At 39.0% G+C, this 14874-nt stretch overlaps 1 protein-coding gene across 1 annotated transcript in view; it reads right to left on the reverse strand.

Annotated features, from left to right (window-relative positions):
• The window catches only part of LOXHD1 (lipoxygenase homology PLAT domains 1), a 141459-nt gene that overhangs the window by 6044 nt on the left and 120541 nt on the right, over positions 1-14874 (reverse strand). Inside the window, exons 36-42 of the mRNA XM_075269762.1 lie at positions 13904-14042; positions 12644-12852; positions 12381-12566; positions 12135-12262; positions 11740-11857; positions 10625-10802; positions 8111-8296 (exon numbers count right to left, since the gene is read on the reverse strand). Coding sequence (XP_075125863.1) covers positions 8111-8296; positions 10625-10802; positions 11740-11857; positions 12135-12262; positions 12381-12566; positions 12644-12852; positions 13904-14042 — 1144 coding nt within the window. The remainder of the gene's footprint in view (positions 1-8110; positions 8297-10624; positions 10803-11739; positions 11858-12134; positions 12263-12380; positions 12567-12643; positions 12853-13903; positions 14043-14874) is intronic.

Below are 14874 nucleotides of genomic sequence, written 5' to 3' on the forward strand. Positions count from 1 at the left end.
GGGAAGATCATCTCCTTCTACTCAGTATGGGGTTAGATCATCTCCTTCTGCTTAGTATGAGGGTAGATCATCTCCTTCTGCTCAGTATGGGGGAAGATCATCTCCATCCGCTCAGTATGGGGGAAGATCATCTCCATCCGCTCACTATGGGGGAAGATCGTCTCCATCCATTCAGTATGGGGGAAGATCGTCTCCATCCGCTCAGTAAGGGGGAAGATCGTCTCCATCAGCTCAGTATGGGGGAAGATCGTCTCCATCAGCTCAGTATGGGGGAAGATCATCTCCATCCGCTTAGTTTGGGAGAAGATCGTCTCCATCCACTCAGTATGGGAGAAGATTGTCTCCTTCAGTTCAGTATGGGGTAAGATCATCTCCTTCTGCTCAGTATGGGGAAGATCATCTCCATCAACTCAGTATGGGAGAACATCATCTCCATCAGCTCAGTATGGGGGAAGATCATCTCCATCCGCTCAGTATGGGGGAAGATCATCTCCATCCGCTCAGTATGGGGGAAGATCATCTCCATCCGCTCAGTATGGGGGAAGATCGTCTCCATCTGCTCAGTATGGGAGAAGATCATCTCTTTCAGCTCAGTATGGGGGAAGATCATATCAATCAGCTTAGTATGGGAGAAAATCATCTCTATCAGCTCAGTATGGGAGAAGATCATCTTTAGCAGCTTACAGCACAATGTAGCAGAACATTATATACAGCGACTCACAGCACAGTGTGGGGAAGTTTGTCTACAAAAGCTCACAGCACTGTATAGGGGAAGATCATCTACAGAAGCTCACAGCACAGTATGGGAGAAGATCATCTACAACATATCACAGCACAGTGTGTGTGTGGGGGGGGAGATCATCTACTACATTATAGCACAGCTGTTAATGGCCTTTAAAGCCCTTCCTACCTTATTATATTTCACAACTGAGGGTTTGCTGCAATCTTTGAATTTAGGCGACCCTCTGTACAATTTTGTAATGCCCCTACACTGCACCGCTTGTGAGCAGACTGATATAGGCTGTAAGGAAATGAGAACAGTCCCATTCACATATAGCAAGCGGAGCACCTGAGACATTAACTATATTAGAAACTTTGCATAAATAAAATAATGAGGATTCATGTATACATCCACATAAGACCTACAAATTCCCACAGGAATCTTCTTTGGCGACTCCACAGAGCTTCTGCTGAGAAAGTATGGTCAGTGAGGTCCGCCTTAGAATTTTGTCTGATTCTACAAGACAAGCGCCTTACAAAGGCAGAATAAAGTTGTAATTGTCTTTCCCTTATGAATCAGCAGTCATCTGGAGTTAGTCACCAGAGCAGAAGAAGCTTCGGCGGTGGTGATCGGCTCTTTTAGGTTCCGGTGTAAGGCCAGCTGTCTGCTAATAGACCCTGGCACAAAAGTGTGGCCTGTCAGACGAAGCGGAGGCAATTACTTGCATGAAGAGGCCTCTCGATGGGAAGGCAAGGAATGGACTGAAACATATATCAGGTCTTCAGAAAATAGGTCCGACAAGCTTCACTAATTAGGAGAAAAGATGGAGGAAGAACAGGAGATGCTTCTATTCTTAAAAAGATATTCCGTCACACAGCAAGACTTCGGGTGCACCAGGCTGTGTATGAATGTTTATGGAAGAAGCTCATCACCAGACATGTGTCCGGCCTGTCATAGACTCCCAAGAACTAAATCTTCCATGACATACAGAGCTTGTTCTTCAGAGGATTCCTCATACACAGTTGTTATATCTACCAAGGTCAATGATTTTCAACTCACACAAAGGATAATTCTATAATACAGATCTAAAAATCTCCAACCCAGCCTGTCCTCCCTTCTGTCTACTGGAATCGGCCTCACAGATGTAAGCTGGGATTCTGAAGACTCTAAAGGGTTTGTTTACATCCATATATATCCTTCTATAGGGGAGCAGTATTATAGTAGTTATATTCTTGTACATAGAAGCAGTATTATAGTAGTTATATTCTTGTACATAGGAGCAGTATTATAGTAGTTAAATTATTGTACACAGGAGCAGTATTATAGTAGTTATATTCTTGTACATAGGAGTAGTATTATAGTAGTTATATTCTTGTACATAGGAGGCAGTATTATAGTAGTTATATTCTTGTACATAGGAACAGTATTATAGCAGTTATATTCTTGTACATAGGAGCAGTATTATAGTAGTTATATTCTTGTACATAGGAGCAGCATTATAGTAGTTATATTCTTGTACATAGGAGCAGTATTATAGTAGTTTTATTATTGCACAACAGGGAAGTATTATAGTAGCTATATTCTAGTACATAGGAGACAGTATTATCGTAGTTATATTCTTGTACATAGGGGCAGTATTATAGTAGTTATATTCTTAAACATAGGAGTAGTATTATAGTAGTTATATTCTTGTACATAGGAGCAGTATTATAGTAGTTATATTCTTGTACATAGGGGCAGTATTATAGTAGCTATATTCTTGTACATAGGAAGCAGTATTATAGTAGTTATATTCTTGTACATAGGGGCAGTATTATAGTAGTTATATTCTTGTACATAGGAGATAGTATTATAGTAGTTATATTATTGCACAACAGGGAAGTATTATAGTAGCTATATTTTTGTACATAGAAGCGGTATTATAGTAGCTATATTCTTGTACATAGGAAGCAGTATTATAGTAGTTATATTCTTGTACATAGGGGCAGTATTATAGTAGTTATATTCTTGTACATAAGAGATAGTATTATAGTAGTTATATTCTTGTACATAAGAGATAGTATTATAGTAGTTATATTATTGCACAACAGGGAAGTATTATAGTAGCTATATTCTTGTACATAGGAATAGTATTATAGTAGTTATATTCTTGTACATAGGAAGCAGTATTATAGTAGTTTTATTCTTGTACATAGGAGCAGTATTATAGTAGTTATATTCTTGTACATAGGAAGCAGTATTATAGTAGTTATACTCTTGTACATAGGAGATAGTATTATAGTAGTTATATTATTGCACAACAGGGAAGTATTATAGTAGCTATATTCTTGTACATAGGAATATTATTATAGTAGTTATATTCTTGTACATAGGAAGCAGTATTATAGTAGTTATATTCTTGTACATAGGAGCAGTATTATAGTAGTTATATTCTTGTACATAGGAGTAGTATTATAGTAGTTATATTCTTGTACATAGGAGATAGTATTATAGTAGTTATATTCTTGTACATAAGAGATAGTATTATAGTAGTTATATTATTGCACAACAGGGAAGTATTATAGTAGCTATATTCTTGTACATAGGAATAGTATTATAGTAGTTATATTCTTGTACATAGGAAGCAGTATTATAGTAGTTATATTCTTGTACATAGGAGCAGTATTATAGTAGTTATATTCTTGTACATAGGAAGCAGTATTATAGTAGTTATACTCTTGTACATAGGAGCAGTATTATAGTAGTTATATTCTTGTACATAGGAGATAGTATTATAGTAGTTATATTATTGCACAACAGGGAAGTATTATAGTAGCTATATTCTTGTACATAGGAATAGTATTATAGTAGTTATATTCTTGTACATAGGAAGCAGTATTATAGTAGTTATATTCTTGTACATAGGAGCAGTATTATAGTAGTTATATTCTTGTACATAGGAAGCAGTATTATAGTAGTTATACTCTTGTACATAGGAGCAGTATTATAGCAGTTATATTCTTGTACATAGGAGCAGTATTATAGTAGTTATATTCTTGTACATAGGAGCAGTATTATAGTAGTTATATTATTGCACAACAGGGAAGTATTATAGTAGCTATATTCTTGTACATAGGAGTAGTATTACAGTAGTTATATTCTTGTACATAGGAGCAGTATTATAGTAGTTGTATTCTTGTACATAGGAGCAGTATTATAGTAGTTATATTCTTGTACATAGGAAGCAGTATTATAGTAGTTATAGCCTTGTACATAAGAACAGTTTTATAGTAGTTATATTCATGTACATAGGAAGCAGTATTAAAGTAGTTATATTCTTGTACATAGGGGCAGTATTATAGTAGTTATATTCTTGTATATAGGAGCAGTATTATAGTAGTTTTATTCTTGTACATAGGAGTAGTATTATAGTAGTTATATTCTTGTACATAAGAACAGTATTATAGTAGTTATATTCTTGTACATAGGAGCAGTATTATAGTAGTTATACTCTTGTACATAGGAGCAGTATTATAGCAGTTATATTCTTGTACATAGGAGCAGTATTATAGTAGTTATATTCTTGTACATAGGAGATAGTATTATAGTAGTTATATTATTGCACAACAGGGAAGTATTATAGTAGCTATATTCTTGTACATAGGAATATTATTATAGTAGTTATATTCTTGTACATAGGAAGCAGTATTATAGTAGTTATATTCTTGTACATAGGAGCAGTATTATAGTAGTTATATTCTTGTACATAGGAGTAGTATTATAGTAGTTATATTCTTGTACATAGGAGATAGTATTATAGTAGTTATATTCTTGTACATAAGAGATAGTATTATAGTAGTTATATTATTGCACAACAGGGAAGTATTATAGTAGCTATATTCTTGTACATAGGAATACTATTATAGTAGTTATATTCTTGTACATAGGAAGCAGTATTATAGTAGTTATATTCTTGTACATAGGAGCAGTATTATAGTAGTTATATTCTTGTACATAGGAAGCAGTATTATAGTAGTTATACTCTTGTACATAGGAGCAGTATTATAGTAGTTATATTCTTGTACATAGGAGATAGTATTATAGTAGTTATATTATTGCACAATAGGGAAGTATTATAGTAGCTATATTCTTGTACATAGGAATAGTATTATAGTAGTTATATTCTTGTACATAGGAAGCAGTATTATAGTAGTTATATTCTTGTACATAGGAGCAGTATTATAGTAGTTATATTCTTGTACATAGGAAGCAGTATTATAGTAGTTATACTCTTGTACATAGGAGCAGTATTATAGCAGTTATATTCTTGTACATAGGAGCAGTATTATAGTAGTTATATTCTTGTACATAGGAGCAGTATTATAGTAGTTATATTATTGCACAACAGGGAAGTATTATAGTAGCTATATTCTTGTACATAGGAGTAGTATTACAGTAGTTATATTCTTGTACATAAGAGCAGTATTATAGTAGTTGTATTCTTGTACATAGGAGCAGTATTATAGTAGTTATATTCTTGTACATAGGAAGCAGTATTATAGTAGTTATAGCCTTGTACATAAGAACAGTTTTATAGTAGTTATATTCATGTACATAGGAAGCAGTATTATAGTAGTTATATTCTTGTACATAGGGGCAGTATTATAGTAGTTATATTCTTGTACATAGGAGCAGTATTATAGTAGTTATATTCTTGTACATAGGGGCAGTATTATAGTAGTTATATTCTTGTACATAGGAGGGAGTATTATAGTAGTTATATTCTTGTACATAGGAGCAGTATTATAGTAGTTTTATTCTTGTACATAGGAGTAGTATTATAGTAGTTATATTCTTGTACATAAGAACAGTATTATAGTAGTTATATTCTTGTACATAGGAGCAGTATTATAGTAGTTATATTCTTGTACATTGGAAGCAGTATTATAGTCGTTATATTCTTGTACATAGGAGGCAGTATTATAGTTGTATCTTCTTGTACATAGGAAGCAGTATTGTAGCAGTTATATTATTGTACACAGGAGCAGAATTATATAGTATCAGTTACATTCTTGTCCACAGGGGTCAGTGTTATAATAGTTAACACCTACTGTATTTTTAATGCCTTTTGCTCCCGTAATACTAATGAATGACTGGAATTAAGTGTAATTGTTTTCTCAGGCTAGGGGTAATGAACTGTTTTTGCATGTAACCTTCATGAAGAGTCATGGACAATTTCTCATTAGAATATACAAAATCCCAGACTGTACTCATTTCATTTAAGTAGCACAGAGGTATGTAATAGCACATGCAGCATAGTCAGTGACTACTCTATATGTAACATCTCTGATTGACACTTCACTCGCACTTGCCACAGGCTTCTATTCACATTCTAAAGTTTGTCATTCACTTTAAACTTTCACCGTTTTCCTGAAATATTAATTTTCCTTGGAGCAGTTCATGGTCTGCCAAGTTACTAATAAATCTGCAAAGCCATTGTTCTATCAGCAGACAGATACAATATGCAAATCTGTCTCAGCCCTGGTGGGAATCTAGGATAACAAGTGCAGACCCCAGACCCCTCCCCCCATCATCTGCTAATTCCTGCTTATCATATAAATGCATGCAAAAACTGGATAAAACTCCCAGAATAGAACAGACACCAGAGATAAAGACGTCTGGAGAAAGTTGCACCATCCACCCATATTACTTGTACAGCAGATGACTCTTTTCTGAAAACTGTGACTAATTTTACACAATAATGTGTCCTGTAATAGGGTACGGCAGCATTGTGTGCCATATAATACATACATCGCATCAACACTATGAATTACACAGGCAAGTGACCGTGAAGGAGAAAAAGAGGGAACAAGAAAAACGCTGAATGGAGCAAAGTCTCTGGAGATAAAAGACAAGAGGCTGCATCAAAGAAAGGGAAAAAAATGGAAAAAAATATGTACAATAATATAACAAGAAAAAGGACAACATGAAAGACGGAGCGACAGAGGCCATGTAACAGGTTAGGAACCCTACAGATGAAAGCGAAAAACAAAAAAATAAAATATAAAAGGAGGATATAGAGAGAAAAGAAAACAAACTTTGCACTTCTGCATCCAACGTGGTTTTGCAGCAAAATCATGACAAGTCTGGAAGATGTCAAGAAATTGGGATCAATGGTCTACAGGTGGCTCCATGACCCAACTAGTCGAGATACACAGGGGTTATATGAGTTTAGGATGACGTGCTTATCCCAGCTGTTGAGCCCATAGTGGTGAGGGCGTAGATATAGTCAGTGCATTGGTAGCCTTTGCTACTAGGCCTTGGTCCCTGAGTGGGTCCCAAAGGTCCCTTGAGGCACAAGGTAGTTAGGGCCCTATTCCCGATTTTGTATTATAACTCAGTTGTTTCATATTACACCCTTGCACAGTGATGACCACTCCGCAGAGTGCTGGAGTTCACATATATCAGCCCCAGATATCTGACCTATGTGTGGTCCAGGGCAGATCTGGAGTAGGCCTCAGCCCAGGTGTAGATCCTTGGCTCATTACTGGGCCAGAAAAAGGCTGCAGATCCTACATTCTAGTGCAGTTGCATGGGGTGAAAGGATTTGTGTGGTTCTGTCCTGTAACCCTGAGTCCGGTGAGAAAATATTGCGCTTGTTTTGTTCTTGTGGCTGGAATTAAGCCACACGTATAGTTACGTTATCATTTCTGTTTACTTATTTGCTCAGATGAGCAGGTTTTTTTGTTTTTGCCTGAAGTTTAGGCTGTATTTTGTTTTGCTCATTTTGTGCTTGAAGTCAAGGTTTATTTATTTCCCTGTTTGTTTTCTAAATAAACCAATTTGCTGCCTATTTTGTGTCCCTGTCTTGACTGTTTGGGTCCACACCACTGTTTCTACTGAGCTAACGTCCCCACACCACTCAGATGTTTCCATAACTTGCAATACATAAGCAGACACGTCTCTAAGACAAGATAAACTGAGCAACTCAACTGATAAGCCTTCTATGAAAAATGTGAGAAGTCCCGAAAGGGAAAACCTAAAAAGTTTAGAGCATAGGGTTAGGATACCTCTGAATAAGAACATCTGAGGTCCCATAAGTCCCAATTTTTAATGGCGACCGACTGAGCATAAGAAGTCTAATCCAAAAAATCAGGCAGTGAAATGCTAGAAATTGTTGTGCCTTGTCCACCTATTGTACCCATGACTATGTGATATCCTGGGTCGTATGTTACTGTCTTGGATCCATCTATTCCCCAACATTTGCCATCAGAGAAGGGTCTGGTGACCCCTATACACATTAGAGCTGCACTGGCTGACATTTACCTAATGTGTATGGGCATCTTTATGTTTTATGTTGTTTTTGTGTCTTTTTGCTATAAAAATGAAGCCATCTGTGTTCACTCTTACCTGAGTTGTCATGCCAAACACGCACTTTGCACAGATCTCCCAAGCTCAACATGTCTGGAAACCGGAAAGTGTCTAACTGAGTCCTCTCGAACTTGTTAGAGTTATTGGATTGTTTTAAGGCGAGGGGTCCACTGTCTCCATTTTCTCCAAAGATTGCAAGAAATACATTGGCATCTGTACCAGCTCCTGTAGGCAAAAGGGAACAAGGATTATGTATTTTTTAATATTTTTTTCTAATATCCGTCAAAGGGCCAATCTTCCATGCCTTCTTAATAGGAAGAAGATAAAAAACTGGCGCTACATGCCTCTAGTAATAACTTATCCTCCTTGAGAACAAAAGGACTGAGTATGTCCAAATCCAAGCGTCTGAGTCTTCTTACCCTCGACAACTGCCATTGGAAGAGAGTTGGGACGCCCCCATACATGTTATATAGATGGCCATTCAATTTATTTATTGTGTATGACCAGCTAAAGATTCCAATTGGGAGGTCCCAATACGCCCTTAGGGTGAATTCACACTGAGTAAACGCTAGCTTATTCTGAACGTAAAACACGTTCAGAAAAAGCGGCGTCTAAAGCAGCTCCATTCATTTCTATGGGAGCGGGGATACGAGCGCTCCCCATAGAAATGAATGGGCTGCTTCTTTCACTCCGTGCAGTCCCATTGAAGTGAATGGGGAGTGCCGGCGTATACGGCAAGCTCTGCTCATGCCGGAGCGTACACGCCGGCACTCCCCATTCACTTCAATGGGACTGCACGGAGTGAAAGAAGCAGCCCATTCATTTCTATGGGGAGCGCTCGTATCCCCGCTCCCATAGAAATGAATGGAGCTGCTTTAGACGCCGCTTATTGTGAACGTGTTTTACGTTCAGAATAAGCTAGCGTTTACTCAGTGTGAATTCACCCTTAGGGTGCATTCACACGGAGTAACGTGCCGTGTGACCTGGCACATATACGCCGTGTGAGATTTTGAGCGCTGTATACGCTCCCATTGATTTCAATGGGAGCCTGGAACATATACGCCGTGTTATTTTGTGGCTGTGATTTTGGGAGACTAACTCCCATTGAAATCAATGGGAGCATATATGGTGCTCAAAATCTCACATGGCGTATACGTGCCAGGTCACGTGGCACGTTACTCTGTGTGAATGCACCCTAATAGGATTTAATAGAAGACCCCTTTAAATATTGGAAATTCACTTTGGATAGGGCCCTACTTATAATAGGTTCATTTTTGAAGTCTAGAAATGTTTTTGTGACTATGCACCAGTTGTACAATACCCAAGAAACCTTCTATTCACTGACATGGACATTACTTTTGTGTATCCCCATTCATGCGGTTTATGTAACGTGGGCTCTACAGAGAGTTGGTCGCAGTTTAATGTTCATTTAACCAGAGATATTGGAGTAGAAAGCAGCAGTTTTCCTTGAATCCTCTGGTGTCTTTTCTTCTAACGTCTTCCATAATTGCTCATCTCCGCAGCCACTTTGTGCAGTAATAGGAGCTATATTGTAGCTTTGTGGCTTCTTGCCTTCATGTTTATTCCCCAGCTGACCAGTCCTAGAAAAATGTCTTTATAGCAATCCACAATAGTGTATTATCTTACTATCAATGCCTTTAACACTTTCCACTTCTCTGGGAACCAGGGCCATTCACAGGCTTAAAGTGAACTTCCACCCTTAAAACCATTTTGTATATTGATCTATATAGTCACAGTGCTTGTACCAATATGGCAGTCACTTCAAACAGGTGATCTGTGGAGTCTCAGGTATTGGACCCCCACCGATCAGATACCAATGACCTCTCCTAAGAATGGGTCATCAGTATTCGACTCTCAGAAAACCCCTTTAAGACCAGGGCCCCATGTGGTATAAAAACTGTGTCTTGCCCGCAGTGGAAATGCCTTGGAAAAAAACACAGCAAGGTGGATGGGTCTCTAGTGAATTCCATTCACATCTTGCAGAAAAATACGCGCAACAGACAATCTGTGATTTCTAAAACAAATGTAAGACCTCAGCATATCTCATATTGGTGGCCTATGCTAAGGATAGGCCATCAATCCTAGAAACCGGATATCCCCTATAACATACTACAATTGGGAGAAGGACACCAATATTCATCAAAACGTTCAATATAATATTGTAACATTGCTAGCAAAATCCAGTGAAAAGCTGCAAATCACATCATAACCACTAGGTGACCAAATATGGGCACATATAGCATAACATCTCCTTACAGAATATTACAAAATCATATAAATATATATTTTTCTCAATGCTTTTCATTTGGCCGACTTATCTTGGGATATGTTGAACCAAGAGGAAAGATAAGGAAGGACACATATATATACGTACACAGTGGTGTTAGGTGTATGGGCACAAGGGATGCTACTATGGTGGGAACAAAGACAATATTGTGCCTCATGTTATCTGCAAGCCATACAGAAGTCATCTATTCACATCAACGATTAATAACATATGGAGTAATAGAGGACTTAAAACTTTGGACTAACCTGAGACATCACTGGTCTTCACTTGAATGATGTACGTGGTGGTCTCCACCATTTCTTCCTCATCGACCACAGCAGCCAGCTCACAAGAAAGGGTTCTCTTCTCGCCCTTAGTCTTCGAGAGCCATTCTCCATAGGTAAAGGACGTCTCCTCTTCAGTCACTGTATTTTTCAGTATAATCTGCCCATAATACACATTTTATGAGAAGGTCAATGCTTGGTCTCCTTATTAAAGTATTACATCTATAGCTTGTAATTATTTACTAAAACCGATATATCAGGAGAGTGGACATGTCATCTTGTCCATAAATGCTACTCCAAATTCCTACATACCCAACACTGATTTTCTCCTATGGTACCAGCAAGTGACTACCAGGCTTGGTCACCCCATTCTCTTCCTATAGAAGTGAATGGAAGGCAAGTATGTGCACCAGTTCTTTATTCACAAAGAGTTATTGAGGACCCCCATCTTCAACAGTAAGACTCCCAGCGATCAGACACTTATACCCTAGAAATGGTGAACCATAGACAAAAGGGCCCCTTTCTGTACACAGTCTTTTAAGGAACCCAAATAAGAGCAGAGTCAGCCAAATCCATTGATGTTAGTGGGACTGGATAACTATCTTATTGTTTGGAGGTGTGACTCTCACCCAAAAAATGATGCTGGGCTGAAAGGGAATCAACATACCGGGTTCTTTGTTCTTACAGGAGAAAAGCCATCAGTGGAGATATCTGGCAGCTGCTCACTTCCCTCTCACCATCAAGAACACCTTCAAGCTTAGCCTAGCCAAGCATGCAGGTGTGAAATAGTTCATAGCCAAGCAAGTGATCATCTAAGGCAGGGGTCCTCAAACTTTTTAAACAGTGGGCCGGAGGCAGAGCAGGTCGCGCAGACATCGGGAGCGGTGCCCTCCAATAGGTAAAGTGAAGTGTGCTCCATGGCCTGGCCCGAGCTCCTCAGGAGCTTCATTATAAGCTGTCGGCGGGGCCAGACAGAAGTGCTTGGTGGGCCGCATGTGGCCCGCGGGCTGGAGTTTGAGGACCCCTGATCTAAGGTGTCTGGCCTGCGTAGGTCTAGGCTTTTCCATTCATATACAATTACCAAATACTTTTATTACCTGTTCAAGATACCATTCAGGTCGACAACCCTTTCCATCTATGCGGACCCTCATCTTCTTGAAAGGGGCAATGTCAGCGATTTCCATGATAAATTTGTCCTTCTGTCCTCTCTCGAACCTACAGGTACCATGGACAAAAACATTTATTAGGGATGAATGGAGCACAGGGATTCTCCCACATAAGCTCCTCATCGCTGATCCATCAAAAGGAGGATATGGAGGATCACCAGACAACACAATATAGATATACCAACCAGATATATAGATATACTAACCAGAAGGAGCTGTGCCCTAGTGTGATTAAGACCTATGATCCTAGTGATAACCACCAAGCCACCCATTGACTAACCACACCATTCCCCCACATGATGTAGATCTGAAGCTATAACACTCACCTGTCTCCACCTTTTGGCAAACGCATTTCCTCTGAGACACCACTGGCACCGAAACATGTCATATAGATATTGGCATCTGTCCCACCATTAGGAACGTCCCCTGTGATCACTGTTACCTCATGAAGAATCTGAAACATTGGTGAAGAGGATTCAGTTTTGGCTTTTCTACACATTTCCCATGAAGCATTGTCCTAAACCAGCTGATTCTTCACAATGAGTGATGAATGAAGTTATGGCATATCATACCTTTTGGCCAACAGAGATAGCGGTTGCATCTAACATATTGAAGACTCGAGAAGAAAGTCCATCACCCCTGTCTTTGGCAAACCAACATTTGCATGCGAAGGTGTACAACACTCCTTTGGTAGGTACACTGAGCTGTATTTCTTCCACTAGCCAGCAGCTCTCGGGAGTAGCCCCATCGTGGCCCAGCTATGAACAGATACATGAGGTAAATATCAATTTGCCTAGTAGTTTTTTCCAAAAATGGTGCAGTAAATTTCTCTCACCTCCATTCTTTTAACTTCTTCTACATCTAAACCCACAACGGAGAACTTCTCCACTGAACCAGGAGCAAAGCCTTTCTTGTCCTTAGGCAGGTCTAGCCACAGGCGCTCTGTCTTAATCCTGTGAGGACCCATAATGATGACATATGCTCGGCTTTCAGTGCCCGCATCTCGTTCTTGACCCGTGGTAATGGTAATATGGTAGGGGATCACTGCAAAATTATTTTTATTTATTATTGATTTTTGCCTGTTTTTTTTTTGTTTAATATATCCAGGAAAATATACACAAAAGAGGAGGGGAATGTGTCTGTTTTTCGCGTGTTTCACGGTTGTTGCTTTTTTCATTAGCACATAGTGTTACTAAAAAACTTTTTTAAAGTCGTGATGGGTGTTATGTGGTATTATCTACAGTGGTGTTATCTATTGTAATTTTGTCTGTGATGTAAATGAGGCAACTACTGCAAAAAAAACAAACCCTAAATAATTGGCAAGGATCAGTTTATGGTTAGGCTTAATGTTCAGTGAAAATTCCAGAATTTAGTATTTCTTTAAAAACATAAAATGTAATTCGGAATTAAAAAACAAAACAAAACAAACAAAACGAGGAGGAGGAGACGCGTCAGGAGAGGCAGCGCTGGAATGGATGACAATGCTGTGCTCAGAGCACAGGCAGAACGCTCCCTGTACTTTAAGACAAACAATTTGCATAACGAAGAAAGAAGACAAAACTGAAAAATGGCGGCATGGACCTGAAAAATAAAGGTAGGAGAAGAAAAGCCTTTCTAAAGGCTATTATTTAAAAATCTTTTTTTTTTTTTTTTTTAAATGATAGAATCCCTTTAACTGAAATTAAAGGAGTTTTGCATCACCTGAAGGTAATTGATACTGAATATCAAATCAGTTGTTGTCCAAACCCGGACTCCAACCTAGTCAGGTGTTTCAGCTACCGGAAGCCATATACTAGGTACAATATACCACTAGAGGCAGCCTTCCTGCTACTTAAGTGAACGGCATGGGGGCTGAAATTTTAGGCATCACCACTGCACTGTATAGGCTGGAAGCTGTAAATAGTGTATAGAGCACTGTATAGTGTAATGGTGACACCTGGTATAGGTGAAGGGCTGCTTGAATAGGAGCAAGGATGATTCCAGGCGTATACCGAGTATATGTCTTCCAGCAACCAAAACACCTGATTGGGAAGGGGTACAGGTGTCGGACAGGTGTATATTCTCAGTAGATAGATAATATGTGATAATATCTTACTTTTTCCCTCCTGTATGGAACCATCTATGCTGCCCTTGGTCTTCAAGTTGGCATTGTTATCCTGGCTCTTCAGGCTCAAAGAAGAACCCCAGAATCCTTTGGATTCACTACCAAGGCTATTTCTTTCTCCATCATATTCCTGAAATAACAATAAGAAGAGTAATAAGGACACCATTAATCCCTTTGTATCATACACTATATACAGCCACTCACCATTACAGGGGACCTGTCCCCTTTTTAATACCAAACTTGGTAACCCCAACATAGAGAATCTAGCCCACCATGTAAAATCTCTGTCAGGGGCCCCTACCTACGAGAGAGAGCGAGAGAGAGAGCGAGAGTGAGCGAGAGCGTGAGAGAGAGAGAGAGAGAGAGAAGAACCTCCCAAGATTTGTTTCGGGTGGTTCAGGGCCCTGATTCCTTTCAGGTCAAACAAGTTCGAATTGAACTGGGGTCTGAAGATACCCAAGAGTATAATCATTTCATTTCCAGAGTATAATAGGTGGAGGCCCAGGGGAGATGCAAAAAACACTTATACTCACCTTTCCTCACCTCTTTTGGGCCTCCTCGTTGGATTGGGTACTCTCTCTCAGTCTCCTCAGAGATGCCTTTGATTGGGCCTCAGCGGTCACATGGGCATGCCGAACTGAGGTCCATTCATTGACCTCAAAGGTGACCCTAGCCGTGTGATGTCACCAGGAGGCCCAAAAGAGGGAGGGTGAGTATAAATGTTTATTTTTATTTATTTCAGCTCCCCAGAGCCTCCACCTAATATACTCTGGGTCTAAACAGACACCAGGATATAATAATTTTGAGCATGTAGGCCATTTTAGGTTGTCCAACTAAAGCAGCATGATATAATACCCTTTCCAATTCTGTAGCCTCAGAAAACACATGCACATTTATCACACAGAGTATAATGATGGGAGTAACAGGGAGGTGACAAACATAAAAAACAGTGTTACTTACCT

Source organism: Leptodactylus fuscus, chromosome 1 (assembly GCF_031893055.1).
Source record: "Leptodactylus fuscus isolate aLepFus1 chromosome 1, aLepFus1.hap2, whole genome shotgun sequence".
Taxonomy (NCBI): Eukaryota; Metazoa; Chordata; class Amphibia; order Anura; family Leptodactylidae; genus Leptodactylus; species Leptodactylus fuscus.